This window comes from Ictalurus furcatus, chromosome 11 (genome assembly GCF_023375685.1).
Source record: "Ictalurus furcatus strain D&B chromosome 11, Billie_1.0, whole genome shotgun sequence".
In the NCBI taxonomy this organism is placed as follows: Eukaryota; Metazoa; Chordata; class Actinopteri; order Siluriformes; family Ictaluridae; genus Ictalurus; species Ictalurus furcatus.
Window position 1 is genome coordinate 782,384 of NC_071265.1, and position 27,617 is coordinate 810,000.

At 41.0% G+C, this 27,617-nt stretch overlaps 1 protein-coding gene across 4 annotated transcripts; it reads left to right on the top strand.

Moving 5' to 3' along the window:
- Positions 1-1,998: 1,998 nt before the first annotated feature.
- On the top strand, positions 1,999-20,861 carry b4galnt1b (beta-1,4-N-acetyl-galactosaminyl transferase 1b). Of its 4 annotated transcripts, XR_008387097.1 has the most exons (13): positions 1,999-2,514; positions 7,146-7,259; positions 8,022-8,244; positions 8,407-8,583; positions 8,683-8,789; positions 9,505-9,542; positions 9,721-9,901; positions 10,888-10,986; positions 11,185-11,375; positions 11,662-11,802; positions 15,857-16,094; positions 16,687-18,482; positions 19,235-20,861. XR_008387097.1 is itself a non-coding variant. In XM_053636389.1 (12 exons), exons 3-12 carry the CDS (start codon positions 8,030-8,032, stop codon positions 16,899-16,901), a joined length of 1,602 nt encoding a protein of 533 aa, XP_053492364.1. In that variant the 5' UTR covers positions 1,999-2,514; positions 7,143-7,259; positions 8,022-8,029; the 3' UTR covers positions 16,902-20,861. The 4 variants fall into 4 exon arrangements, 3 of the variants coding, with proteins under 3 accessions (XP_053492364.1, XP_053492362.1, XP_053492363.1); XM_053636389.1 differs by having other exon boundaries at positions 7,143-7,259; positions 16,687-20,861; XM_053636387.1 differs by having other exon boundaries at positions 16,687-20,861.
- Positions 20,862-27,617: the final 6,756 nt, after the last annotated feature.

The window sequence follows — 27,617 nt, forward strand, 5'->3', positions numbered from 1 at the left end:
CTCCATCATGTGGCAAGACAAGGACTCAACACAGGACTTCATCAGGGGAAAAGTGGAAGGTTTTAGACTGGACAAGTCAATCAGCAGACCTTCACCCAACTGATCAGCATCTCACCTCCTGAAGAGGAGACTGAAGGGAGAAACCCCCCGAAACAAACAACTACTGAAAGAAGCTGCAGGAAAAACCTGGAGAAGCTTCACAGAAGAAGAAACCAGCAGTTTGGTGTCAGAATTGATGCAGTTATTACAAGCGACAGATATACAACCCAATATTAAGTGTTATTTACTTTCATTTACTTTAAGACATATATGTTCCAACACTTTTGCTCACCTAAAAATTGGGTGGCTTGCGAAAAAGGTGACATGTTCTAGGTTGTTTAACACGACTAGATGTAAATATCAGGAAATGAAAGTTGAAATTCTGATCTATCATTTCATATCCATCTTTTGATCTCAAACCCAAATGTATAGCAAAAAAAACAAACAAATAAATAAATCCAGTATTGTACAGAGGACTGTTCAGTAGCTATAAGAATGGTTGCCAGGTTGGTCAATTTACAACACTTCTATTTTTTTGCTTTTAATCCTGTTGTGTTCTTTGCTTCATAAAGGGGTTCTACTTCTGGGTTCTTTGACCCAAACCCTATGTCAAATATTTAAAATAGTTTCCTCAGAGGGTCGAGTCGAGCCAAAGAACCCTTATGTGTTCTGGATTTATTTAAAGGGGTCATGACATGTTTTTTTAAATGTTATTTTATTTTATCTTCCCTGAGCTGTAATTATAATGTCAGTAATATTTATAGTAATAATGATAACATTTATCATATTTTGCACAAAAACCATACAAAATGTAGTCATTTTTTGCACCCTGTCTCTGACCCTCTGACTGAAACGATCGGTGTCCTTTACCTTTAAGACTTCAGTGGAACCACCCACTGCTACGATTGGCTAACATCTTTGCCTATGAATTAATTATCAATGCCCCCCTGCCGTAACATGTGCAGGACCGTTTTCAGCGACCGAGCGCCAGTGGGCGGGTCCAACGGTGCAATGATGTAAAAGCAGGTGTGGATGTCTGGCTTTAGGGGCATTTAAAATGACATTTAAAATGTCTTTGCAAGTGTGATGTCACAAATCCTGCCACATCCAAACAAGCCATTTTTGGCGCTGGGTTAAATAAATGCTCTTTGTTGAAATAAATGTTTTACAAGGTGAAGTATAAGAAGTAAATGTTAGTCGTCAGGGTTGTCAGTAGCTTCAGTATCAGTATCAGTATCAGTAGCCAAATCAGTATTGATGAGTGCCAAAAAGTCTGTACTCATACTTTTACTCGGTCTGAATATAATGGCACTGATGCATCCCTACTGCAGATTGTGCTCAGATTTACAGTAATTACAGGCTACGTCCACATTAATCCGGATAAATTTGCAAGTCTTTTTCTCTAGGTTTTGGCCTCCACACGGAGACGACGTTTTTGTGCAGCGAAAACAGAGCTTTTCAAAACCCGCTCTCCCGAGTGGATACATTTCAAAACGCTGATTTCGTGTTCTAGCGTGGACGGAGAAAACGGAGATATTCAAAAACAACAACGTGTTTTTAGTCACGTTACGCTGTCAAGTGACCCGTTCCATTCAGAACAAACAAGATGGCGGACGACGTTGTACTGCGGCTGTTGTGCCCGATATCTGGTTTCACAGCATTGTTAAAGATTAAAAGTCACTTTGTCCGACCTACAGACTGCATTTTTGTTTTCAACTCGGTGCTTTTCAGCAACGTCGCCGCATCAATTCAAAGAGATGGAAAGGAAGTAAACGCCTGACGGAAATGACGCAGGTCAAAGCTTCTTACGTTTTTACGCATGCTCAGTACAGGGGTGTGAGCATTTTCGGACGTTTCGGTGTGGACAAGCAATTTTTGTGAAAAGTTTTAAAAAGCCTGCGTAGACGGAGAGCGCTTCAAAACGAAAATGCAGTGTTCAGATCTATCCTGGTTAATGTGTACACAGCCTAAATCACCTGTGGAACATCTCTGTGTGTGTGTGTGTGTGTGTGTGTGTGTGCAGGCCCAGCCATCCCCTTCAGTGAATAAGATGGCGGGCGTGGCATAATTTTAGCCCAGAGAGGTGTTGCACATGCGGGGGGGTTGGAGCCCCTGGTTTATTGTCATTTGCGTATGAAGAATCCCTCAGTCACCCTGTGAACTGGCAACCCTGTGTGTGTGTGTGTGTGTATGTGTGTGTGTGTGTGTGTGTGTGTGTGTGTGTGTGCGCGCGCGCCCTCTCCTGGCCTCAGTGTGGATCTCCACGGTTGGTTCTTCCTCCGCTCCTCCCGGCTGCGGTCAGCTTTCCCTTCTCCATCGGAATGATTCTACGCCAGAGGAGCGACTTTCCTCCTCCTGCATCATCCACCTCTCTCTGCTCCTCCACCCTATCCTCCCGTTCCTCACCGGCTGCTGTTTCCTCTGCAGGCTCGGATTTAGGTTCATCACAGGAGTCGATTTAAAAGGCATTTAAAGGTAAGCTCTATTTATGGCATGCTGATTTTTTTTTTTTGGCTCGCTCTTGATGATGATGATGATGATGATGGTGGTGGTGGTGGTGATGCGATTAGCTTTATGTTTTCCAGCCCCTTTTCACATCACTACACACACACACACACACACACACACACAGACACACACAGTAACAGATTTGTGGAACATGCGCATTCACATGACAAAGAGGGCCTACGTGTTTATTTTAATAATAATAATAATAGTAGTAGTAGTAGTAATAATAATAAGAGGAATAAGAATAAGAAGAGGAAGAAGAAGAAGAAGAAATTAATTACTTAATGATCATTTGTTTGCATCCAGGACGCTGCAGGAGATTTATAATCTCTCTTACTGCTCCTGTAGTGTTGTGTTTGTGAGTTTGGTCACCTCGCGGCCCGGCAGTGTGTGTGTGTGTGTGTGTGTGTGTTTATCGGGTTTAACGGGAATCACCGCTCGGCTCGAGCGCCTCATGTGATCAAATTTAGGCCGACGATTTTGCAGAATTCGCACACAGTGTGTGTGTGTGTGTGTGTGTGTGTGCGCGCGCGCGCAAAGGTTGTGATGCAAACGCGCATGCATATATTAAAGTGAATAAATAAAATGCACGCGTCTTCAGACTGCGTTTCAGTCTTCCATGAATTTTCCAGTTTGTTGGGCTTCCAAGTACAAACAGTCCTCGTGCCAACCCGGGACCACATCCAGGAAAAACGCTAATTTCCTGTATTTCCTGTATTTGTGTGTGTGTGTGTGTGTGTGTGTGTGTGTGTACACCTACACGATTTAAAGCAGGGGGCTTCAGTCAGCAAAACCCAAAACACCACAAGCACCAGAGCAAACTGTGACAGAAAGTTCAGAAAGATGACCACGGCAAACTCTCAATACCGACAGTAATCTGGAATATTTACAGTAAATTTGAAAACAGCAGTAAATTCGGAATCATGAAAGTAAATTCGGAATCATGAAAGTAAATTCGGAATCTTGACAGTAAATACCGAAACACAAGGATAAAATTAGGAAACACAATAGCAAAAATCTAAAACATGACAGAAAATTCAGAATTCCTCGTAACAACATGAGTAACTTCACATTAAATTGTTTTTGCTAATTTAGCTAGATAAGACTGTAAAAGTGTTGTTCAATAAGGACTGGCCTTTCCCATTTTGAGTGAAAGTTGATGTGTTTTCTGTTGTGCTTTTTGTTGGCAGAGAACCATTAAGGGTTCTGCCAGAGAGGGAAATGCTGATCTAGAAGATTCTGGTTCTGGATTTAGGCATCTAAAACATGTTATTTTTACACGCTAACGTGATTAAGCTCTCCTCTCTCACACAAGCCATCTAACGTTGACGCATGGAAGACTAAACACACTATAGTGTAGATTAATATATAATCAAAAGTTTGATTTTTTTTCATGGTAAATGCTGAGAGAGCTAACCGCTGTGTCTGCGCTCCTCACCCTGTACATTAGACTTTTCTCTATAGACCCACTCTGACCGTCCACACTTAGGGCCATTTGTGATCTTTCTCCTCGTGCACTCTCGTGGATCACGTCCAGGATCACTTCAGTTCCACATGCTCACGCCGGCCGCAGCACTCATTTCACCTTACTCCATCACTCGGCACTCAGCGCTTTCTGGAGCAAGTCAAGTATTTTAAACAGCACGCTAATGCAGATAGTATTACGGAAAAATTTCATTGTTTATATCCGTGATATGAGGCATGGTGAGAGCCAGCGCTGAAGTCAACATGCCTGTGAACTTTACAGAGATTTAAATGAGGGTCAAACACAAATTAGGGTTGCAGCTATGAAATTCAAAATTACCTGATTTTTTCCCCCTTAAAATGGTGCATTTCCTCAGTTTAAACATTTGATATGTTTTCTATGTTCTACTGTGAATAACATACGGTTTTTTGAGATTTGCGTTCATTGTGTTCTGGTTTTATTGACATTTTACACAGCATCCCAACTTTGTTGGTATTGGGGTTCTATTTCTTTATTTTACCTGTCCTTATTCACTGGTTTAATTTGATTATTTTTTAAACGGCAGTATGAGCTGTTGTTTTTATTAGGGGCCTAAGCACCAAAGGTGTGTAGGCCCCCTATTGTTATTCTACCTTTTCATCTTTCTTCTTTGTCTTCTTCTTCCTCTTCTTCTTCTTCTTCTTCTGGCTAGGGTGTCTACGGTAGCCCATAGAAACATCTAGTAAAAAGTTGTGAAATTTTGCACACTGATTGGGGAGGGTCTAAGGAACATTCTGACCAAATTTGGGCCAAGTGCTACCAGTGCTCTAGCACCACCATCGGGTCAAATTAGGGCTTAATTTGGAAGTACGTTTATGGTCATAACATTTGAACCATGTCCCAAATTTAAAAGCCCACCCATGGATTCTCTGGGTCAAGACGAGTTTAACGCACCCTATGACATCAATTTCTGCCTGATAAGATTTTCCACCATCTTGGATTTTTTGAAAAACTATTTTTACACTACTCCTTCTACAAATTATGTCCAATCACCAAATTTGGCACACATCATCTTCAGACCAACCTGGACAAAAGTTATGAAAGGAATTTTGAATACTCCAAATGGTTTGTCCATATTGGGCCAACAAATCTGACAGCAAAACCACCAAACAGGAAGTGAGGCTGTATCTCAGCACCGACATTGCACACTCACACAAACCTTGGTAGGCATTCTCAGGACCATGACCCGAGGCTATGCAACACAATTTATGACAACGCCACCTACTGGTCAAAAGTTACAATAACATGCCGAAAATGCTTTCATCTTGGTGCCGTTTTTTGCTACTCCTCCTCCTAATTTTGTCCAGTCTTCACCAAATTTGACTCACATCATCTTAAGACCTGTCTGAACTTGTACAAAGTGGGAACATGGCCCAGACTGCTGAGAAAAAAATATAAATACCTTAGATGTTTTTTAAATTGCATGAAGAAATAAAGTTTCAGGTTAGAGAAGTAGCAATCATGACCACAAGTCGAAGTGACAACAGACAACACCAGAGGGTACAGCATTAGCAGCAGCAGCAGCAACACCACCCTGCTGCCCATTTGTTCATCTAGACCTTTTCTCCTACAATCAGAGAAGTCCACCATTGTCCGTGATCAAAACGTACACGTCATGATTGAAACTACAAATCACTCTTCAATCCTTTTCCCTATAGTTATGGCTCTACTTTCCTGTGATTGCTTATGCAACAAGTTTAGACTCGCTGAGTCTGGGTGCTTGGCCCCCAAAAATGCTGCTTGCAGCTTTAATTTCATTTTATTTTCCAATGACAGCAAATTCCCATTGTTTTTCTAACTTTATTTTATTTGTTTGTTTGTTTGTTTAATTCTAACAACAAGCAACAAATCAACCCATACACACACACACACACAAAACACACACTCACGCACACACACACACACATACACACACAACACACGCACACGCACACACGCACACACTCATGCACGCACTCACACACACACACACAAAACACACACGTGCGCACGCACACACACGCGCACAAACGCACAAACACACGCACACACTCACACACACAACACGCGCACGCACACACACACACACACACAACACGCACACACGCGCACGCACACACACACACACAACACGCACACACTCCTGCTGTATAAACAGACTGAGTTTTAAATGAATGAAACAAACAGAATTCTACACGCAGAGTTCAGTTTTAACCGGGAGTCCATCAGCACACGTTGGTTTCTGCGTTCGGAAATAAGGCAATATTTAAATATTTACTGTACAACAGTCCAGTAACACTTCACCTGTAAAACTTATCACGAAGATAGCAATGCTGTTTCACCTGACAACATTATCCAGTCTCTGAGGTTGTGTGTGAATAGCGCAACATAGTTTAATAATGAATTAATCCGAAGTAAAATATCCTGAAAATAACGAGATCTTCTATTATTACAGTGGGGGGAAATAAATATTTTTTTCATCAGCATTTTTTTCAGTAAATATATTTCCAATGAGGCTATTCACATGAAATTTTCACCAGACATCAGTGTTAACTCAAGAAATCCGTACATAAAAAAATTCACGAGATTAAAGTCCACAAATAAAAGTTGTGTGTAATAAAGCGGAAGGACACTAATTTCCCCCACTGTAAGTATCATTTCTCAGTACTTCTTCTAGCTCCGGTTTATAAAAAGGACGATTATAGTCTGCTGATGTTTTGGCAGAGACGGACAAGGACAGCTGTCAGAGGAACAGGAACGGAGATTCTAAAATCTGCTGATGTTAACATTTTTCCACCTACAAAAAATTCAGCCAGGATGAGTCATGGTGTTCTTGTTTCTCTGCTATGGTAGGGAAACATCTGGAGTGATGTGGATGAGGTCACGTGACCGGGTCGGCCAGAAACACACAGATTTCAGGAACTTGGAGTAGAAAAGTTTGGGTTGGTTCAGAGAAAATGGTGTAATATTCAGAAAAGTCTATTGAAGCAACTGAGGAAAAACTGTAATATTGCGTTTGTAATTTAATGAATGATTTTTCCAGTGATTACTCAACGGCGTACGCAGTTAGTACGCAGTTATCTCTGAATGAGCTGTGCGTATATTTTGTCAGCAGATGTGCCGAGCCCGACTTCAGCCTCCTCCTCTCTGGTCTGAATTCTGTAAATCAGTGAAGTGGGTCTTCAGGAACAGCGATGGCATCCTGCACGTCTCGAACTGACACCACACAGTGAGTTCATATTTCCATTTTGGATTGCGAGCGCAGTTTAGATTTCATTTCTTCGCAAATGCGATGTGTATATTAATGATTAGAAACGCATTTAATAAAGAAGTATTGTTTATTTTTTTAAATGTTATAATATTTATTATTTTAACTTCATATTTAAATTAAATGTGTTTCTGATCTGCATTATATAGTCACATGTTTAAAAAAACGAATAGTTAATTATATGAATACGTCGTACATAATAAAGATAAGAATATATCATTTTGTAAATAATAATAATGGTATAATGATTAGGATTAAACATGACTAAGAACGTTTTATTACAGTTTTAATGAACGTTTCATGCACGGCGTTGCAAATATACATTTTGAATTTAATGAATTAAATGAAAAACGATGACGGAATAACAAACACTGGTTGTTTTTATACACATAATTTAATTAGTGGTCTCTGGTTGTTTTTTTATAAACACTCGTCTGACTCATCTGTGATCCCCGAGGACGAGATGTTCCACTCCACCTGACTGCACCACACCTGTAATTAATCCCTCAGATAAATCGGGTGGGATTACTCGGATAAACTCGGCAGTCCTTCTGGACAAAATGTAGGTTAGGTTCATTAAAGGACACAGATGAGGATTTTGGCTCTGCTCGCCTGTCAATCAAAAAGCTCCGCCTCATGTACTAGTACCAGTTTGTAGAACAGGACCAGAACGTTAATCCGTTATGTATATGTGTATGTGTGTGTGTGTGTTTCCTGTGTCAGATTGTAGAATGCATTCTCTGCTGAAGACGGTGTTGTTAGCGCTGATAGCGTCGGTGGTGCTGCTGATGGCCGTGCTGCACTCATGGCCCACTCGAGCCTACAGCACCGTGGACGTACGACAGAGACCCGGTTCGGGAGTCGAGCGGCTGCTGGAGGAGAGACTTCCCGATCCAGACCTGAGCACCGGCTCCATCCCGTACCGTGTGAAGGAGAACGTCGCAGGGTCGGTATCTGGATCCGCACGTTATAATAATACGATGTACTGGATCAAGTGCTATAGCCCAGAAAATCAACTGGGCTTTCGAAGAACGTTCTCCTCTCACATATTGTTGTTAACTCTATAAAGAGCCCAATGAGAATAAACAAATCTGTCCTTGTCTCGCAGGCTTCTGGCTCGTAATGGCTGTGTGTGTGAGGGTGAGAAGGCCAGCGTGAATTTACCTTTCGCCAAACTGCTGTTCCCACGGGTGTCTGCCCACCCGCTGCACACTGCCTTCCAGCCTTCTCAGCTCGATGAAATGAAGAGACGCCGTGCCAAAGAGTACCAGGGCTTCCAAATGAGGTGCAAATGTACATCAAAAATACACAAACAACAGCTTAGCAGTTATGATTATACAGTATATATATATATGTGTGTGTGTGTGTGTGTGTGTGTGTGTAGGTCACAGACCCCTGCTGATTTACTGATCGTAGCTGAAGCTAACAGCCCGCTTCAGTATCCGACGCAGGGTGTGGAGGTGCGGCCGCTCAAGACTATTCTTATACCAGGTGACTATTTCACAAAGACAGTATGAGTGCATCATTATTTACCTTTATGACACTGTTAGGCGTCGGACACGTAGCAAAACCGTTTCCGACATTCGCTCATCATGTTAGCACTGTGAGCTTTGCCTTTTATGGGGTTTTGTGGGCGTGGCGTCACCGAATGCAAATCACCTGTGCCGTGCGTGCGCCTGGTGATTTACAGGCGATTTGCGCTTAGCAACACGCACGTGAGAACGCGATTTTTTTTTTTTTTTTTTAAATCGGCATTTTTAAAATCCGGTGGAAATGTTTTAGTTGGGTATTGGCACACGCAAACACCTGCGCGTGACTTGCCTGAAAGACGGAAGAGTGCGATCCTGTTAGAGTAAATTGATCACTGTCAGGTTCTTAATCAACATCAGATCCTGCCAAATAAATACACATCACTGTGAGTGACCCAGTGATGCTCTCTGTTCATATAGTTACGCTCATTCAGACCGCGACATGTAATAAATAAACGAAGATAAAAATATTATTACTGAGAAATGAATCCTTAAAGAAGAAGGGATAGAGATTAAGACTTTTGGATCCTACTCTAAAGTCACGTGTCTGAATCTGACAGTAATTAAAGATTAAAGAGAAATAATTCCATCCACCAGAGTCACAGGAAGTCATCCAGAGTTCTGAGGGGGCTCAGACAGACTGTGTACTAATAGGAAGCGTCTGTTCTGTGTTTCAGGATTGGCCTTAAAAGACCTGCCAAGAGACGTTTACACTGTAAGTTGAATGTCCTTTGCACGAGACGTCTAAATTGTCTGTAAATTACGTATAAAGTTTATAAACATCACCAGTGAGTTTGTTATTTTTACTGTTTTGTATTCCGTCTGCTTTTTTTCTCAGGGTTTTTTAAACTCTCTCTCTCTCTCTCTCTCTCTCTCTCTCTGTCCCTTTTTAGCTGAATTTCTCGGCATCTCTCGGTACGTTTAACGTCGCCGGAGAGGTCGAAGGGGTAAAGGTCAGAGGTGACGGTGAGATGCACATGACGCTGGCCAGCTTCCTGTTACCCAACCTGAACCGCCAGCTTCAGTTCATCACGTACACAAACACACTGTTCCACCCCAGCACCGCCGACACAGGTACACACACACACACGCGCGCAGATATACTGCACAGTAGCAGATAAAAAATGCACGTTATTTCCTGAGATTCAGGAACTTTTTTGAGGAACTCTCCTGAATGAGAACTGCACGGTTCCTGGATGAGTTCTTGATCCTGTGTTTGCGTCACACAGCCGAAACACCGTGCAACAATAGTGCATCTGCTCGGAAAGCCACGGACGCTCAGAGCACGGTCATATTGTATGTCTAGTCTGTGAATTTGAGAAACGTTTCAGTTAGGCCTGAGCGATGTGAGGAGAAAGGGCGTGTAATGTAGGTCAACTGTCCTGTTCCCCTTTTCTTATAAGAATTATCCAGTCTTTTCTTATCAGTAAAATCAGCCTGAAATTAATGGACTTACCTTCTGACCTGTGTTACAACATCAACTCGGATTGTTTTTACTTATTTATTTATTTGAATGTAAACCTCTGCATATGGATTCACCGTGTGTGCCCTGTGTGCTGTGCTACAGAAGACAGTTTTCAAGTGTGCTGTTCAAGGATAGACACAAAACCTGCCTAAGATGTCGTCTGCCATTAAAGAACACATACAGACATCCTGAGAAGAAGCCAAAAAAGGACCATACACGGATAATAACACACACCAGAACCGAGGGCGATCCAAAGGCTAAAGTCGCTACAGCATTCCAGGAGTCAAAACACACAAAAACACACTGACCCCTGGTGGCCTGGAGGAGTCTGGGCTTGAAGTTGTCTGAATATGATGTTAGTTTTGGAACACTGGAACGTTGGAATAATGGAACGTTTGAAACCAGTTACTCTCACACGAGTCTGTAATCACGCTGCTCGATCATATGGTTAGGGCTGTGTCCTGCAGCAGAAACACACCAATACTTCATCTTATAGAACGTTTTTAGTTAAATGCCTACTCTTTTAATGAATGTTATTATATTATGTGTTGAAACACGTGATGTGACGTGAGAATTTGTACGTTTTGTGTTTCAGTGCAGTTAGAGACAGAGGGGCATCAGGCTCTTTTCACCGTCAAAATCCGTCACGGCGTGACCCCCAAACTCTACAACACAGGCTCTGACGGAGATAAAGGTTCATCACCAATACACAACAACCCTGATTGCACCTGATCGTTCACCTGTCCCGAATCTAGATTAGATTCCTAATCAGATTTTACAAGTGCTACAAGCACTCAGACGTAAAGAGTAACACTTAGTAACATCTAATACATGCGCTGTTGAGTTCCTGAATCTGATTGGTCAGAAGGTGTTGATTCATTTTCTTTAACAGTGGAGTACAACATCAGTGCTCTTGTGACGATCGCCACCAAAACCTTCCTGCGCTATAACAAGCTCCAGGACCTGATTGACAGCATACGGCTCTACTACCCCACTGTTACCATAGTGATAGCCGACGACAGCGAAAACCCCAGGGTGGTGTCCGGCCCGTACATCGAGCATTACATCATGCCCTTCGGAAAGGTACGAGATCTTTGTATATAGAAGACAAAGTTCAGGTTTCGCTGAAGAAAGATGTGAAACCAGTGTACGAGAGTCAAGAACTGTTTTCATTTCATCGCTTATTAAGGACTTAATTATTTATTCCGACTGTCAGTGGCTCTTTTTTCGGTCAGTAAGATCATTTGACTTGGCTCACCGAAGGATTTGACTCCAAACATCTCACGTGTACTGAATGTCATATTGTAGTTGTTTTATTGTATGTATGTATGTGTGTGTGTGTGTGTGTGTGTGTGTGTGTGTGTGTCAGGGTTGGTTTGCAGGTCGTAATCTGGCCGTGTCCCAGGTCACCACCAAGTACGTGCTGTGGGTGGACGACGATTTCATCTTCACTGCCAACACCAAGCTGGAGAAACTGGTGGACGTTCTGGAGAAGACCACGCTCGACCTGGTGAGACGCTCACAATTTACATTTACGCTTTACACTTTACACTTTACACGTCACATCGTAGTTTACTACAAAAAAGTATGAAAGGCCAGCGAGGTTCTTATTTTACAGAAACTACAAAGCAGACAAAAACATACGTAAGTAAGATCCAAGCGAACAAACTACTGTGTGTTTGTACAAAATGGAGAAACGTGCGTGTTGCTGCCTGGAAAAATCCTTCACGTAGTCAAATATCAACCGAGATAAAAAGAATTCCTCAACAGTTTGGTAAAATATACTTTTTAGATATTTCAAAGTATATCATTAGCAGAAACTCTTGATTTTGGTCAAGAGCTGACAGCGGGCCCCACACAAAACCACTTCTACCTGACAAAAAGCCTGCTCGCACTGCTCCGTCCACTGGACCGGATCTGGTGCCCAGATGCCACGCTTTCACCCATCCAGTCGCACACTTCTTCAGATGTTCCGTGAGTCCTGCTCATCCCAAAGATCTCAGGATGGCTCTCAGATGTTGTGAATGCTGCTGCCGATCATTAATGCCGATCACAGTATTCCAAGTCATTTCAAGTGGCTTTCTTGTCATTTCAGCCATACACAGCTGGTATAGTACGGAGTGACACGAAACAACGTTCCTCCAGGACCATCTTGGAACAACACAGAACTAAATATGACCTCTACAGGACCAGGTGAGGTTCTCCGGCAGGTGAACACCAAGGAATTCGATGCTCTTTGACGATCTCCACCGAGGAGCCGTCGATGTTCAGCGACCACCTCTTTTGTTTTGTTCATGTTTGGAGACAGGTTTTTGGCTCACAACGTGTAACAGACCAAGCTAGTTTGTTGGCTTTCAAGCCTTTCGATGTTCACGGCTCACGGCGTTACACATAAGTAAACTCACTGTCATTACACACAGGTGAGAATCAGTACGCGTTACCTGTCAGTTCATCCCATCTCCTCTCGGTCAGATATTGCTATATTACTAATTATATCAGTGATAGTAAATAAAGCACTGAATAATGAAATAATAATTGACACAAATCCCCTCAGAGCACAGTGTTTGTCGTCTGCACCATCTGCATAACCTGTGCTCTTACTGTGACGTTACTTTCACTTCCTGGTCCTGTCTCTGCCATATGTGTGTCATCTCTGTTCTTCCCACCTGTTACTTGTTTAGTTCCAAATTCGTATGTCAGTTCAGTTGAGTTCATTTATTTATAAAGCACTTTTGAAACAGCCTCACGACTGACCGAAGCGCTCTACATGAGCAAAGTAAACAAATACAAAAAATTTAAGCGTAACAAGGAGTGACAATTAACAAGTATTAAAAGTTAAGGAAAACAAATACGTTTCCAGAAGAGATTTAAGAACTGATAGAGAGGGTGCTACCCTAAGCTGCACTGGCGAGCTATTCCACAATCTGGGCCACACCACCACCGCTCCATCTCCTCTGTGTTTTAACCTCGAACAAGGGACCATCAGTAGGGTGAGGTTACCAGATCGTAAACTTCAGATCAGACGGGTAGTTAGGAGCAAGGTTGTGTGAGCATTTGTACACAAATCGAAGAATTTTTAAGTCAATCCTAAATTGGACTGGAAGCCAACGGAGCGCGCGTAAAGTGGGCGTGGCTTGGTCATATTTGCGACCGTTTTTTTTACAAATTTATCTGCAGGAGTTTGAACCAGTTGAAGTCGAGCTACCTGCGACTTGAAAATACGGCAGAACAGGGAATTACAGTAATCCAAACATGAGGTTATAAAGGCTATCGTGAGTGGCTATCTCAAGGGACTTTTCAGACGGAAAATGTTTGATTTTGGAGAGTAAGCAAAGCTGAAAAAAAGCTAGAGGTAACGACAGAGGACACTGTCTAGAAAACAACACGTTTCCCGTACACAATGAGAATTATAAACAATTCAGAACAAATTTCCCAGAGCGGTATTATTAAACTCTAAAACTATAACCTCGGTGCTGGAGTCGTTTAGAGTTAAAAAGTGACTGGCTAACCGGGTCTAACCTCATCGAGACAGGATAAAAGAGTTAGTAATGCTGAAGGGTCGTGTCTTTTTAACGGCAGGTAGATCCGAGTATCGTCCGCATAAAAGTGGAAGGATTCTCCTTACTTTCTCAGACCCGAAACTAAGAGGAGCATGAAGAGGGAGAAGAGCGAAGGTGCCAGAATAGAGTGCTGGGGAAGTCCGGATTCAAGAGGAGCAGCAGAGGATGTAGAATTCCTGACGGAGAAATATCTCTCAGATAGACAAGATTTAAACCAATTAAGAACAGAGCCCTTTAACTCCACATGGGAGTTTAATCTAGATTGGAGCGGATAAGTCTAAGAGAACTAAAATCACAGAGTTACCGGCATCAGTAGAAAGTAAAACGTCATTTAAATCTCTCAACAGAGCAGATTCAGTGCCGTGAAAAGACTTCAACCTTAAATGTGGTTCTTATTTAAAAATGACTGAAGTTGGCACATCACATCATCATTACAATGATAATAATAATAATAATAATAATAATAATAATAATAATAATATTAAACTAAATAAATATTGCCAAATTACTAATCACATCAATGGCAGCTGGTTGTGATATTAGAAAGAATGTTGTGTTTTTATAAAGAACATAAAAGAAAAGAAAACAAAATAAAAAAGAATCCGCTTGAATACATTTGTGAATGCACGTCAGCTGATATGGAGGCCAAAAAAAAAGCAAACCGTATCCTGATGTCTTTTTAATCTTCTTCCTGTTCTGGTATAATTACACCAGCCTCCGTTAGCTCACACTCAAAGACAGAAAGAGAAAGGAAATGAGAAATAGAGTTTTGGTGAGACGGAGGACAGAACTGAGAAACTGACAAAGCCACAGAAGACGGGGAAGTGTGGGACTGAAAAAAAACAAAAAGCTGCTGCAGAATTCTGCGTGGGGTCATGGGGTCAGTATGTGACCTTTCTGATAAAAAGGACATTTGACAGAGTCTCATTCTAATGTTTGAACGCACACAGTCACGCGCACACACACACACACACAATAATAATGAGTCTTTATTTGTCATGTATACATTACAGCACAGTGAAATTATTTTCTTCACATACCCCAGCATGTCAGGAAGTTGGGGTCAGAGCAAAGGGTCAGCCATGATACAGCACCCCCTGGAGCAGAGAGAGTTGAGGGCCTTGCTCAAGGGCGCAACAGTGACAACTTGGCAGTCCTGGGGCTTGAATCCCTGACCTTCTGATCAGTAACCCAGAGCCTTAACCGCTAATCCACTACTACCCTTGCAATAGTACTAAAATGATTTGAAAGTACGACTCGGGTCAGATTTCGTCCATCAGCGAGTAACGCTAACAGAAAAACTTCAGAAGCATCGTGTTCAGTGGTGCATCAGTACACACTTTACAGCGTGAACCCATGGAGTCGAAGTGCTTAAGGTCTCAAAGGAGCATCACACTGTCGTTTCACAGCAAACCAGCAACTCCTTTTCCCAGGATGCACCGCGAACTACAAACATGGCCGAAGAGGACTACACTTCCCACACACACACACGTGTTCACCTTCTCCGGAGTTCTAATCACACACACCTGTTCCCAATCTCACACACACTCACTCCACTCCATATAGAGACTGTTTCAACACCATGACTTTGTGAAGTGTTACGCTCAGTTGTTTTGTCTCTGTCGTTATTCCAAGCCTTATATCGTGTTTGCGTTTCTGTTCTTGACTTTGTTTATTCTGTTGATCTCGATTCTCTGCCTTGTCTAGTCTAGTCTGTTTGCCTGATCATGTGACTCTTGCCTGCCTGTGTACACTGATTTCTGCCTGATCCTTTGGACTTGTTATTTGATTAAATTTCCATATCTGCAATTGCTTCCGTCTTAGCCTACATTACGTGACACACACCATGACTAATTTCTCTAATTTTTCAGCAGGATGTTAATTTCAAATTAACATTCTGATTTAATTAAAGAAAGGTTAATATAAAAGAAGACCAGTGTTCTAGTAATGGACTGTGTGTGTGTGTGTGTGTGTGTGTGTGTGTGTGTGTGTGTGTGTGTGTAGGTGGGCGGTGCTGTGCGTGAAGCTACAGGCTACACCTCCACCTACAGGCAGACCATCTCTATCGAAGCCGGAGAGGAGGATGGAGATTGTCTCCACATGAGACGAGGTTTCCATCACATCATCCAGGGCTTCCCCAACTGCGTGGTCACTGACGGAGTCATCAACTTTTTCCTGGCTCGGACAGACAAGGTTCGACAGGTGGGCTTCGATCCCCGGCTGGCTCGCGTCGCCCACCTCGGTGAGTGAGTGTTTAAATGATGAATGTCTGGTTGTTAACAGATTTTGTTTTTCCATTTAAACCCAAGATGTTCTCAGTATCTCAGTATTACACTAATCTGGGGGCGGAGCTTCATATAAGCTCGTTTTGTGACGTCACAAAACAATCAGCTTGAAGGCTTCAGTAAGGCGATATATTCTGATGCGTTTGGGTTGCTGTTAAAATAAATCGGTGATAACTTGAGGACGCTAATCAAGACTCTGCTACTGAAATCCCACTCACGAGTTCTAGTTTAGTTAACTAGCTAATATCGCTAACGTTAGTCATATTAGACTGTTTGGAATATGAATTTCTGAATTGCATGATCATAGATTCTGATTATGTTTTAAACAGAGGGAGAGATGAGCATTTACCTATTGACAATTAACATTTTTACTACTCCAGTGTAAGAGAAGACATGTTATAGATGCAATTTGTCAAAAAAAAAAAAGTGAAGTGAGTAAATGTAAATTGTGCCCAAGATAAACATTACGTGTGTTCTAATCTGAACGCTTAGTAGCTAGAACATTTCCCCCAGATCACCTCACTGTTTTATCCTTTCCTCCGTTCTCAGAGTTCTTCATAGACGGCCTGGGTTCGCTCCACGTTGGCTCGTGTGATGATGTCATCGTGAACCACGCCACCAAGATCAAGCTTCCGTGGGGTCAATCAGAGAGCGACAAAGCCTACGCAAAGTTCCGTTACCCTCCGGCCTCTTCGGACGCCACGCGTACGAAAAACGGCCTCTTGTACTTCAAGAACCGCTTCCAGTGTCTCACACACAACTGAACACCCACCTCACCTCACCTCACCCTCCTATCCCTGGCTCTGTCTTCCTCTCCCAAAAGACTTCTCTTTTTTTGTGAGTAGCCAAAGAGAGTCTTTGAGGGGACTCTGGGGTCGTGTGGGGTCGTCTACGCCGTCACTTCCCTCATTTTAGCGTGGGAACGAAAAAATATATAGTCTCTTCCTTTCGGAGGCGCCTTAACGTCGTTAAAATGTGACTGACGGCTGAGAGATAACGGTCACGAGTTTGTTTAGTTTTAAAAAGAAGTTAAGATTATATCGGTGTTCTGTTTTGTTTGAATGTTTTATTTTTTTGAGAGACTTTAGCTACAGACACATTTCTATGTTTCTACGTCTCAAGTGCTTCTCGTTGATTCTCTTCCGCCAGTCACGGTTAAAGATCGTTCGTCTAGGTGTTTTTAAGGGAAACTTTGAATTGAATTTCCTTCACGATGACTGACGGAAAGAAAGTCGGAAAGAAACTTCTTTATTTGAAGCTGAAACGCTATAAAAGTAAAAATTTGGACGATGGACAATTTTTTTCTTTTTTACCCTTAAGCACCGAAAAGAAGCTCTCGAAGGTGCAGTCTGTGATTCGAGTTAAGCCCTGCCCTCATAAAGACACGCCCCCAAACCAAGACTAGAATGCCTGAGTGCAAATATGAGAGGCAGAGCTTCCTGAATTCCTGACGGGCAAGTAGAGACGCCTCCTTGTCCTGATTGGTCGATGTTGGTGGTCCATATCATGTGTTTACAGTCTGAGGAGAAACCAGACATTACACATCACTGAGCGCAGCTTTAACAGCACTTCACTGACACTTTCTTTTGAATTACATTGTGTGTGTACGAGAGTGTATGCGTGTATGTGTGTGTGTACGTGTGTGTATGTGTGTGTGTGTACGTTTGTGCTTGAGGGTCTTCTCTCCAAATGTTTGCACTAAAACAAATAGACACACTGGAGAGTTCACACCCCAGGTTCCTTCAGTAGGACATGAACAGACCTGGCCCTTCTTCACCAGTGGTTCAGGAACCAATCCATCATCAGATATTTCCATACTGTAACTAATGGCCTGTGCTGGAGCTATATGTGGGCAGAGCTAAACAGTTATCGGTTTAACGTCATTCCAAGAAATACGATAAAGATCATTTTGACAGAATAATGAAGTTATATTTAAAAATGGCAGTAATTTAAATGATCTCTGAATTGAAATAGAGACCGGGATAATAAAACAGATCGTGTCCCTGGGGTTTACATCACTGCCCTGGTATTTGGGTTATAGAAACTACTGTTTTTATTTATTTATTTTTAACCTTAGCAGTGCTTGCTAATTGTTAACAACCTTGTTACTGGAAAATGTTATAAATGAGATAGCTGTGATGACATTACTTATAGCAAAGCCACTAAAAGAAATCAGATTAGTGAGTGACTCATGTAGAGTTTCAAATTGTTGTTCAAAACCTGGATTATTTATTTATTTATTTTCCGATATCAGATTGTTTTGCACAGTGTCCTCTGTTGCCATAGGAACAGCAATATCTGGAGTACATCATACAGAGACGGAAGGTCCAGGTCATCTCTGCCAGGTTTCTATTCATTAAATGTGTTTGATGGAGTGTGTGATGGAGGATGGGAGATGTTTGGATGGGATTAGTTTGACATAGCTCTGGGATTTGAGATCCTTCCAGATCTCTACTGCTTCTGTAAACTAAGCAGTAGAATGAACCCCAGGTAATATACGGTATCATCGTACGTCCCGTCTGAATGGGCGTGTCGGTAGAGATCGTGTTACGTTCTGTGGGAAAAAGAGCTTTTGCTTTTTTCTTCAGTATAAATTCGCTCCAGGAAGAGCTCGTCTCTCTTCTTTTTTTTTTTAAATCGAAAAACAAAATGAAACCGCGTTTAAAAATGTAAAACTGTCAATCACAGACAGTGTTTAAAAGGGCGTGTCCAAGACGCGATGCTTCCTAGTTCTTGAGCTCCTAGCACAGGTACAGATTGCAGATATGTCATTATGGTCATGTGATTTACTAATGAGCACAGGCAACTTGTCTGGCCACGCCCCTTACAACAAGAGTTTATAATAAAGGACTAAAGAACAGTTTGTATAAGTGTAAAATGAGGGATGTGTGTGTAGTACGCATGGGATTTTTTAGATGATCAAGACAAGCCCGTTTCTGTGATTTATACAGAGATACACACTAATCCCGTGTGAATCGATTAACAGACATAAAGTCTGAAAAACTAATCCCATCCAGATACTGACATCAGGTTTACCGTAAGATTAAGCAAGTGCTAACACTACCATCGTGTCAGAAATGATCTCCCTGTGTTTCAGCCTCCAGACGAATTCGTTCTGCTGGCGCGGGTGCTGTGATATGATGGGAAACAGACACAGGAACTCAGTCATGCTATGGCTGGGTCTACACTGGGACGCGTAACCCCACTGCACTGTCCTGTGGATACTCAGACAGAGGATCTGTAGACGGGAACTGTCTTTGATTTGTCAGTCTCGTCTCGGGGAACTGTGTTTATTCGTCAGAATGCAGCCTTCCCTCACAGGACTGAAGCACGCAGTCCCGTTTCCCAGATACACCTTTAAAAACCCTGTTTTTCCTCTCTGTAGCTCAGTTTGATACCTGAAAGTCTCCGTGCCACTTCAAAATTCAAAATTAAACCCCTAATGTCCTCAGGTGTGGTAGTCCAAGTGGTCTGGGGAGCACCAGGGGCCTTTCTTTTAATTTAATTACAGTGGTGCAGCATTATAAACATTATTATAATTTAAATAATAATAATAATTATTAGCCTGTTCACATGGACTGGTCACATGACTCAAACACATAACTTCTAAATTATGTTGACTTGAATCTGCAATTTGATTAAAAACGTGTTCTGTGGGTGAAGTTCAGGAATAAAAAGCTTTATGGCTACAGTATCAGAAATATTATTGTGTACGTTTAAATAACGAGTATGATATTGAAATTAGTTAAATTATGTCCTGGTGCAGGTCCGTGGAAGTTATTTTGCTGTGTCCCTGGCTGCAAAAGAAGCCCTGCGTATAGAAAAAGAAAAGCGCTAAGCACACCATCAGACACCAGGGGGCGCCGATCACAAAGATTTTATGATAAAACTTTTTGACCACACTGGAGCCACGCCCCTTTGATTTGTGTTGGAAGATGTCAACATTCTTGTTAAGTTAATTTAAGTGACTTGTGTTTGTTTATACGTGGTTATTGAGAAGTCCTGTTTAATTCGTTTTTGGCGGGTTAAATTGTTAATTTATGATAATTTAGAATCTGTTAGACTAAAACCCTTGACCTTTCACACGTGTACTTCTGGACAGCTGCTGGTTTGTACTTTTACCAATTGTTTGTTACACCAAAAAAACAAAAAAACAACAACAAAAAAAACAAAACAAAGAAGACAGTTATGCAATGAATAGGATTTATTTATTGATTTATTTATTGATTTATTTATTGTGCCATGCAGTGCATTTCCTGTTCATGTCTCCTCAAAATGTACAAAAGTAAGGAGCAGGAGTTAAAGGAAAGAATTCCAAAAGAAACACAACTTTGAGGGAACTTTTATGAGAGGCTCCTGTGGCTGTGGAGAACCCGAGCTGGACAGAGTGGTGAGAAGAAAGTGAGTTCTTCTTGTTAGGAGCTTGGGATGGACTCTAGAGATGGTGCTGAATGCAGTTTAAACTCCACACATGGTCCTGTGAACTCACTTCCTGTCTCTGTGTGTGCATGCGTCCATTCTTTTCACCACTAGGTGGCGATACATAAAAAAAAAAACACTCCAACTCCTCACCATTTCTATGGAAATTAAAGTGGAATGAAATCCCATAACAACCCCCCACCCCCGGGAGAGAAAAGCAACAACAACAACAGCAATGAAATATCACTCATCCTCTTTTTTGTGAATGTTTAAGATCCTCTGGAACTGTTACTGAATGAGATAAAAATTTTAAATCTCTTGGCCGTGCTGAATTTTTCATTATGTAAATGTTTTTTTTTGGCAAACTTCATAAGAAAGCAGTGTACATGATGATATTGATTAGTACAGAGACATGAAAACATCTGTGAGTATTTTCAGACTTGTTTATGCAGAAATTCACGGGTAACAACTACAATAAAACACAAAACGAATCCATAAAAAAGTGGGAATTTACCCGTTTAGACAAAGGAACGCTCTCAGAGTTGCGCAACAGCACATCATCACTCTCTGATTTTTACTAAAGTCACATTTTCAATCTAAAAGAAAAACTTTCTCAGCACTTCTGTGTAACGCTACATTCACACTAGCGAGAGACCAGTCGCTTGTGTAGTTTGTAGTTGATCTCTTGTGGGCGTGGCCTGTCCAATTATTATTATTATTTTTTAGTTCTGATGAGAAAGTAGCTAGATAAACAGAAATTAAAACGCACTCATCAGTGTCAGAATTGTTTGTGTGATTTACGTGTTACGTGCTTGCCTTAATGCTAGCATTGTTCTAAGACTAGATTAGCAAAGCGAGCTAACCGCGCGAGCTACGTGCACTCACCTGAGGCACCGACAATCTCTGCTACTTCCTTCCAAGCTTTATTTTTCTTCGTAACGTCTCTATACACATTTAATGGGAGGTTGTAAATGACAGGAGAAGATGAAACCACACTTATGAGTTTTTCTTCCATTTGATGTGGGAACTAATTACAGGTAGGAACTAAAGTTGTGACCGGGGAACTGGAGGAAAAAAAAAAAAAAAAAGTTGGGTGACACGTGCCGTAGGATTGGTCTGAGGAATCGTTTGAGTGAATCATTTGGAATTGTCGATTTCCTATGTCATAGCTAATACAGGGTAAATCTGATTTTGGGACAGAGCTACATATGAGCTCTGTTTGTGATGTCACAAAATCACACGTCTGATGTGCAAATGATGAAAATTTTAGCCATAGAATCTGAGTGCTAAGATAACTGGCTAGCAAAAGTGAGCAAATGTTAGTGATGAACAGATGATTTAAATGAATCACTGAGAAAAAAATCAGTTGTTTTAAATAACGGTGAAGGTGTAGAGAGAGACGTTCATCTGTGAAACAAACACTGACACCTTTACAGTTGCAGGAATTGTTAAAAAAAAAAAAAAAACGCCAACAAGGGTTGGTAATAAAAAGCAGGAAAATAAAACACATTATGTTTAAACACACAGTTTCCCCCAAACTCTTTCCCCTTGTGACTGTTTAAACACTGCTGTGCTAAAGCTAGCGCTTATACACTTATACAGTAATAATTCCCTGAGCCACAGAGAACAATAGATACACCGTGTGAAAATTATCGCCAGGATAAACTGCTATACCTTCCACAGCAACAACAGTGACTTTCTTTAAGCCTGAAAAAGACAACCTCGGTCTAATTCAACACTGTACGTGGTTATAAGTCCACTTATAACATCTCTATGTCAGCTTAAAGTGTCATGGCAGCACTTAGCTATGACAGTGAGAGGGTGAGAAAATAAATGAATCATGTGTAAAGAATCATGTGAAAATAAATGAATCATGTGTAAAGAATCATGTGAAAATAAATGAATCGTGTAAAAATCACTTGTGAAAATAAATGAATCATTTGTAAAGAATCACGTGAAAATAAATTAATCACGTGTAAAGAATCACGTAAAAATAAATGAATCGTGTGTAAGAATCACATGGAAAATAAATGAATCATATGTAACGAATCACGTGAAAATGAATCGTGTGTAAGCATCACATGTGAAAATGAATCGTGTGTAAGCAACACATGGAATTAAATGAATCATGTAAGAATCACATGGAATTAAACAAATCATGTTTAAAGAATCACATGGAAAATAAATGAATCATGTGTAAGAATCACATGGGAAAAACTTATCATGTGTAAGAATCACATGGAAAATAAATGAATCATGTGTAAAGAATCACGTGTGAAGAATCACATGGAAATCACTTTAAAATAAATTACGTGCAAGTCACATGTGAAAATAAATGAATGAATTTGCATAAAAATCACAACAGGCACTATATGCAAAAAAAAGGAATATAACATGTAAAATGTGTCAGCTTCACATTGAGTTTATGAGATCCTTCTGTAAAAGAGGAGAGTGGTGGGTTTATCACTGTGATGTTTTAGTGTTATTTTATTATGTTTAGTCTCACAGTTTGTAGAAAACAATGTGCAATAAACGAAGAAGAAAAAATATATATTCAAACAAAAATAAAACAGGCTCACGCTCCAATGAGTTGCGACGGACAAGTCGTAGCGTGATCGTCTCAGGTGCGATGAGGAAAGGGATGATTTGATTTGATCAAGACTGTCAGCATGATAAAATTGCTAAACAGACGTGTGTGTGTGTGTGTGTGTGTGTGTGTGTGTGCACCGGTTAAGCAGGATTTAAATGGCTGTACATGTTTGTGCTAAACCTGATAATTATATGTTGTTGATTCGTTTGTATTTGTATTTTTTCCTGAGTAACCATAGAGGCTGATCATTTCCTTTTAACTCGTGATTAAATGGAATTAATGGCTAAAAATAGGGAAGAAATGTTCGTATTGTCACTGATTAGCGTGAGTGTTAATGTTATAATGATGTGTTATATAAGGTCACAGACAGGACACGGCATGTGATGTTTGTCCTCAGTAAAAGATGATTTTTTTTCATTTTGTCACTTGCAAAAATAAAAACGTGATATGAGCTGTAAATAAACCTTTTGTTTATTATGAGTATCTCCAGAAGGCCTGTATGATAAAGCACCATGGAAGGATTTATAAGACAGGTTTAAACTTGTGAGCTGACTCTGCAGGTTTTATGTTTGTATGTCAGTGATCCTTGAATCAAATTTGGCTGCAGTACCGCCTTTTAACAATCTTAGAAATCATGATTTGATGCCAAAAAAAAAATTCCTTGACGTGACCTCAGATCTCGGCGACTGTAACTGTGGCGCGGTTGTTGGTTTGAGTATTTCCGAAGCTGCTGATGTTCTGGGAGTTTCTCTAGAGCGTCTCTAGAGCGCTGGTGGTCGATCTGTCGATCGAGAGCTACTCTACGTCCACTCGGTATGTGAACTGTCATCGAGCCGTGGTTCAGGAAACCGTGGCTGAACAACAGAAGAAGGCGAAAGCATATCGTTCTCACTGTTCTCACTGTGATGGCCGACTCCCGTACTGGTAGATGGACTGCTTTAACGTTAGTAAAGTAAACTGACGTTACTGTTGTTGGGCTTTTCGTCTCTTTTAGCAACACATCGTGTGGTAGATCTCGGTTCAGACTTTCCGTTCCAAAGTGATCTTGTGCTGGAAAAAATATTGACCTGCAAGTTTGTACAGCAGCCAGGTAAAATCAGCACCAAGTTATTATCTGTGACCTTTGACCCTTGCCTATTGATCCCAAAACACATCTGTATAATCTCAGAGTTTCGAGAGTTTACGCAGAGAGCATGCAGTACTGCTGCGCGGTGTGAGGCAGTGATTTCTGACTCTTCCTGTGATACAGCAAAGCAAAAAGGAAGCAAAACAACGTTAGTGTTGTAATCTGGTCAACGGTGGAAAGTAACAGATTGCTCAGAGGGGAGGTTCCTCAACTGAGGGGTTTTCAGGCTTACACGAATGATTTTAGGCCAGTTTCAGTAATAAACACTGTAAAATACTGAGTGATGAAGCAGAGTCACTGTTACCACCCAGAAGTCGATTATTTTCCAATAACAGCACATCCTTGAGTGATTTATTCCTCTTGTACCACAGCAGTTTACGATTTAACAGTTACTGACTACATACCAATGATTACTACAATGATTATTGAATAGATGCAATTTTTTATTCATTAAACAACGACACGTTATACATTTTACCCATTTATAGCTACATGTAATGTCGTTAAGCGAGAGTTCTCGCTTACGTTATAGCAGCTATAAACAGTCGTTCCTTCACCGGCCCTCTCTTTTATTCTCTCTCGAAACTCAAAGTTACAGCTTTGTTACAAAGCGCTGACACTGGAGACTCCTTCCGTAAATGCTAAGTAAATGTCTCCTTACAGAAAACAAACGTCGTCGTATCAGTGATTTTTTAAAATCCGTTTATTATTAGTAGAGCGTCTGGCTTAAACGTTCCCGTGAACGCGATGTTACTATAAAACGGATAACATATTAGAACGAGCACATTAATAAAGTTAAAAAGAAACATCATTGATAAAATTGCTAGAATCACTGACGTGCTTTCCGATAGGAGTTAGTTTAACGTGGTGAGACGACAAGCTTATCTTACACTTCATCTAGACATGTGAGACTACACACCAATAAATAATAGGTGAGACAATAAGATTCCAGTAAATCAGATTCAGTGTCTGAGTTCTGAGGAATGTCGAGGGTGTGTTTTGAAAACAGATGGAACAGTGCCTGAGATGAGTGAGGGTAATGTGCCAATAACATGTGCTGATAACGATCGCATTTCATCAGAACCGAGAAGGCCAAAAACATGCAGCCAGCACAAAGACGGGTCAGATGTAGAGATTAGGTGGAGATAAGCTTGAAATGGTTTTTAATAATAACCGGGAAAATGATCCAGGCTTTATCGCTGCTCTACATAGCTGTTCATGGAGATCAAGAGTAAAAACAAGTGGAGAAACGTTTCATATGAGGTCTGTACATACACATGTTCCGTATGTTCAAGACGCTATGCAGCGAAGCATCACTTTACGTTCACAAAAGTAAGACGGAGCTTGACTCGGAGCCCTGATTTCAGCGTCATTTGAACTGACAGTTTCTCAATTGTACGCAAATTACGGCGCAGTAAAACCACAAATACAAACGACTGGGAAGAACGATTCCTCAGACCAAACCCCAAGGCGTTTCTTCAGTTCCCTGCTCACAACGTTAGTTCCTACCTGCAAGAAAAACTCATAAAGCGTGGTTTAATCTTATCCTGTCATATACGACCTCTCATTAAATGTGTATAGAGATGCTAACAAAGAAAACTAAAGCCTGGAAGGAAGTAGCAGAGATTGTTGGTGTCTCTGGTGAGCGTACGTAGCTAGCACGGTTAACTCGCTTTGCTAATCTAGTCTGAGAACAATGCTAGTATGACGCGGCGCATGTAACATAAATCAAAGAACCGATCTTCACACTGGTTAGTGTGTTATTTCATTTCTGCTTATGATATATCTCTATATACTGTAGCTAGTGGAGTTTCTCATTGGAAGTTAAAAAAAATAAAAACTGGGTTTGTTTACGTAACATTAATGCAAATCACTCCTGTAGTTCTTCTCACTTCCCTTTTATCCTATGATGAAACATGTCTATCCTGAGGGATGTGGTCTCTTTCCTGATGCCCTACCTCTGGATGGAGATCTCATCACCAGGAGGCTACAGTCTGGAGATCGCTGAGGACGGTACCGCTTGAAGTACCATGGAAATGGTTTTGGACCTCAATTCCACATGGACGTTCTCACTGTGGTTGCTGTGGTTACGGTTGCTGCGATGGCCTTGGGACTGCAATTACCACATGCAGTTTTACACTCAGGTCTCCTTTAGTGAACAGTGGACTATTCAACAAACAGACTTCATATTAAACCATAATGAACTTTCTTTTACTTTCACACGATCTGTTGTTACCCAGATGAGGACGGGTTTCCTTCTGAGTCTGGTTCCTCTCAAGGTTTCTTCCTCATTTCATCTTAGGGAGTTTTTCCTCACCACCGTCACCACCGGCTCGCTCAATAGGGATAAATTCACACACTTAAAATGTATATCCTGTGTTTATATGTTTCTGCTTTGAGACAATGTCCATTGTTAAATGCGCTATACAAATAAAATTGAATTGAACTGAATTTATTATCGTTGTAAAATTACTGAAACCCTAAGCGGCCATGCATTATTATTTTTTTCTTTTTTTGTTATCGTGATCTCGACTTAATTTTCCTGTGTACTCGACTTCCATCGTCCCGAAATTAATGGGGGTTTGAATGGGTTTTTGGTTAAATGCCTGAAATAAAGTCTGTGGTTAACACAATCTCAATATATGTTCACATTTTATACTATGACATAAAATACATCAGTAATACCCCACTCAGAATTTTTTTTAAAAGCTTTTATGTGTCTTGAAAAAGATTTTTCTATCAAGTGGCTAAATTTTACCACAGAGGTTGTCGCAGACATTAAACGCCATCACTCCGAACAGGAAATCTCATCTACTACAGCCTCGTTATGTTTATACTCACACTCTTGCAAACTATTCCAACTCAAACTTCCCAACTTGTAGATTTATCAATGTATAGTATTTTCCAATTGTATTGTTTTGTTTTTTTTGTTTTGTCTTTTTTTAATAAAGACTGAAAGAGTTGTCGGAAGAGTAGTGGTGGTGACGTTGAAGTCATGCGACCGTGGTGTAGTTAATTTCTAGCTTTAACTTTAGATTTTTATTTCTGGCGAGTGTATAGGCTTCAAAGTCTTATGAATCTTATCGTAATGAACGGAACATGTAAGAATCATAAACTTTTGTTAGTCACAGTGTTTATTTTCTGCAATAATCCAAAAGCCAATGGAAAAATCCTATTGGCTTTGTGTCGAGGGAACCGGGGTGATGCTAACTTCTGGGGTGGTCTACAAAAATACCTCATTCCTGCAGGATTGACTTCCACATTAGTGTCTGACACTTGAGAAGGGGACACACACCCCTCTCTCTTAATGTGGAGATAAAGTCCATCTCTACAGCGGGCAGTTAT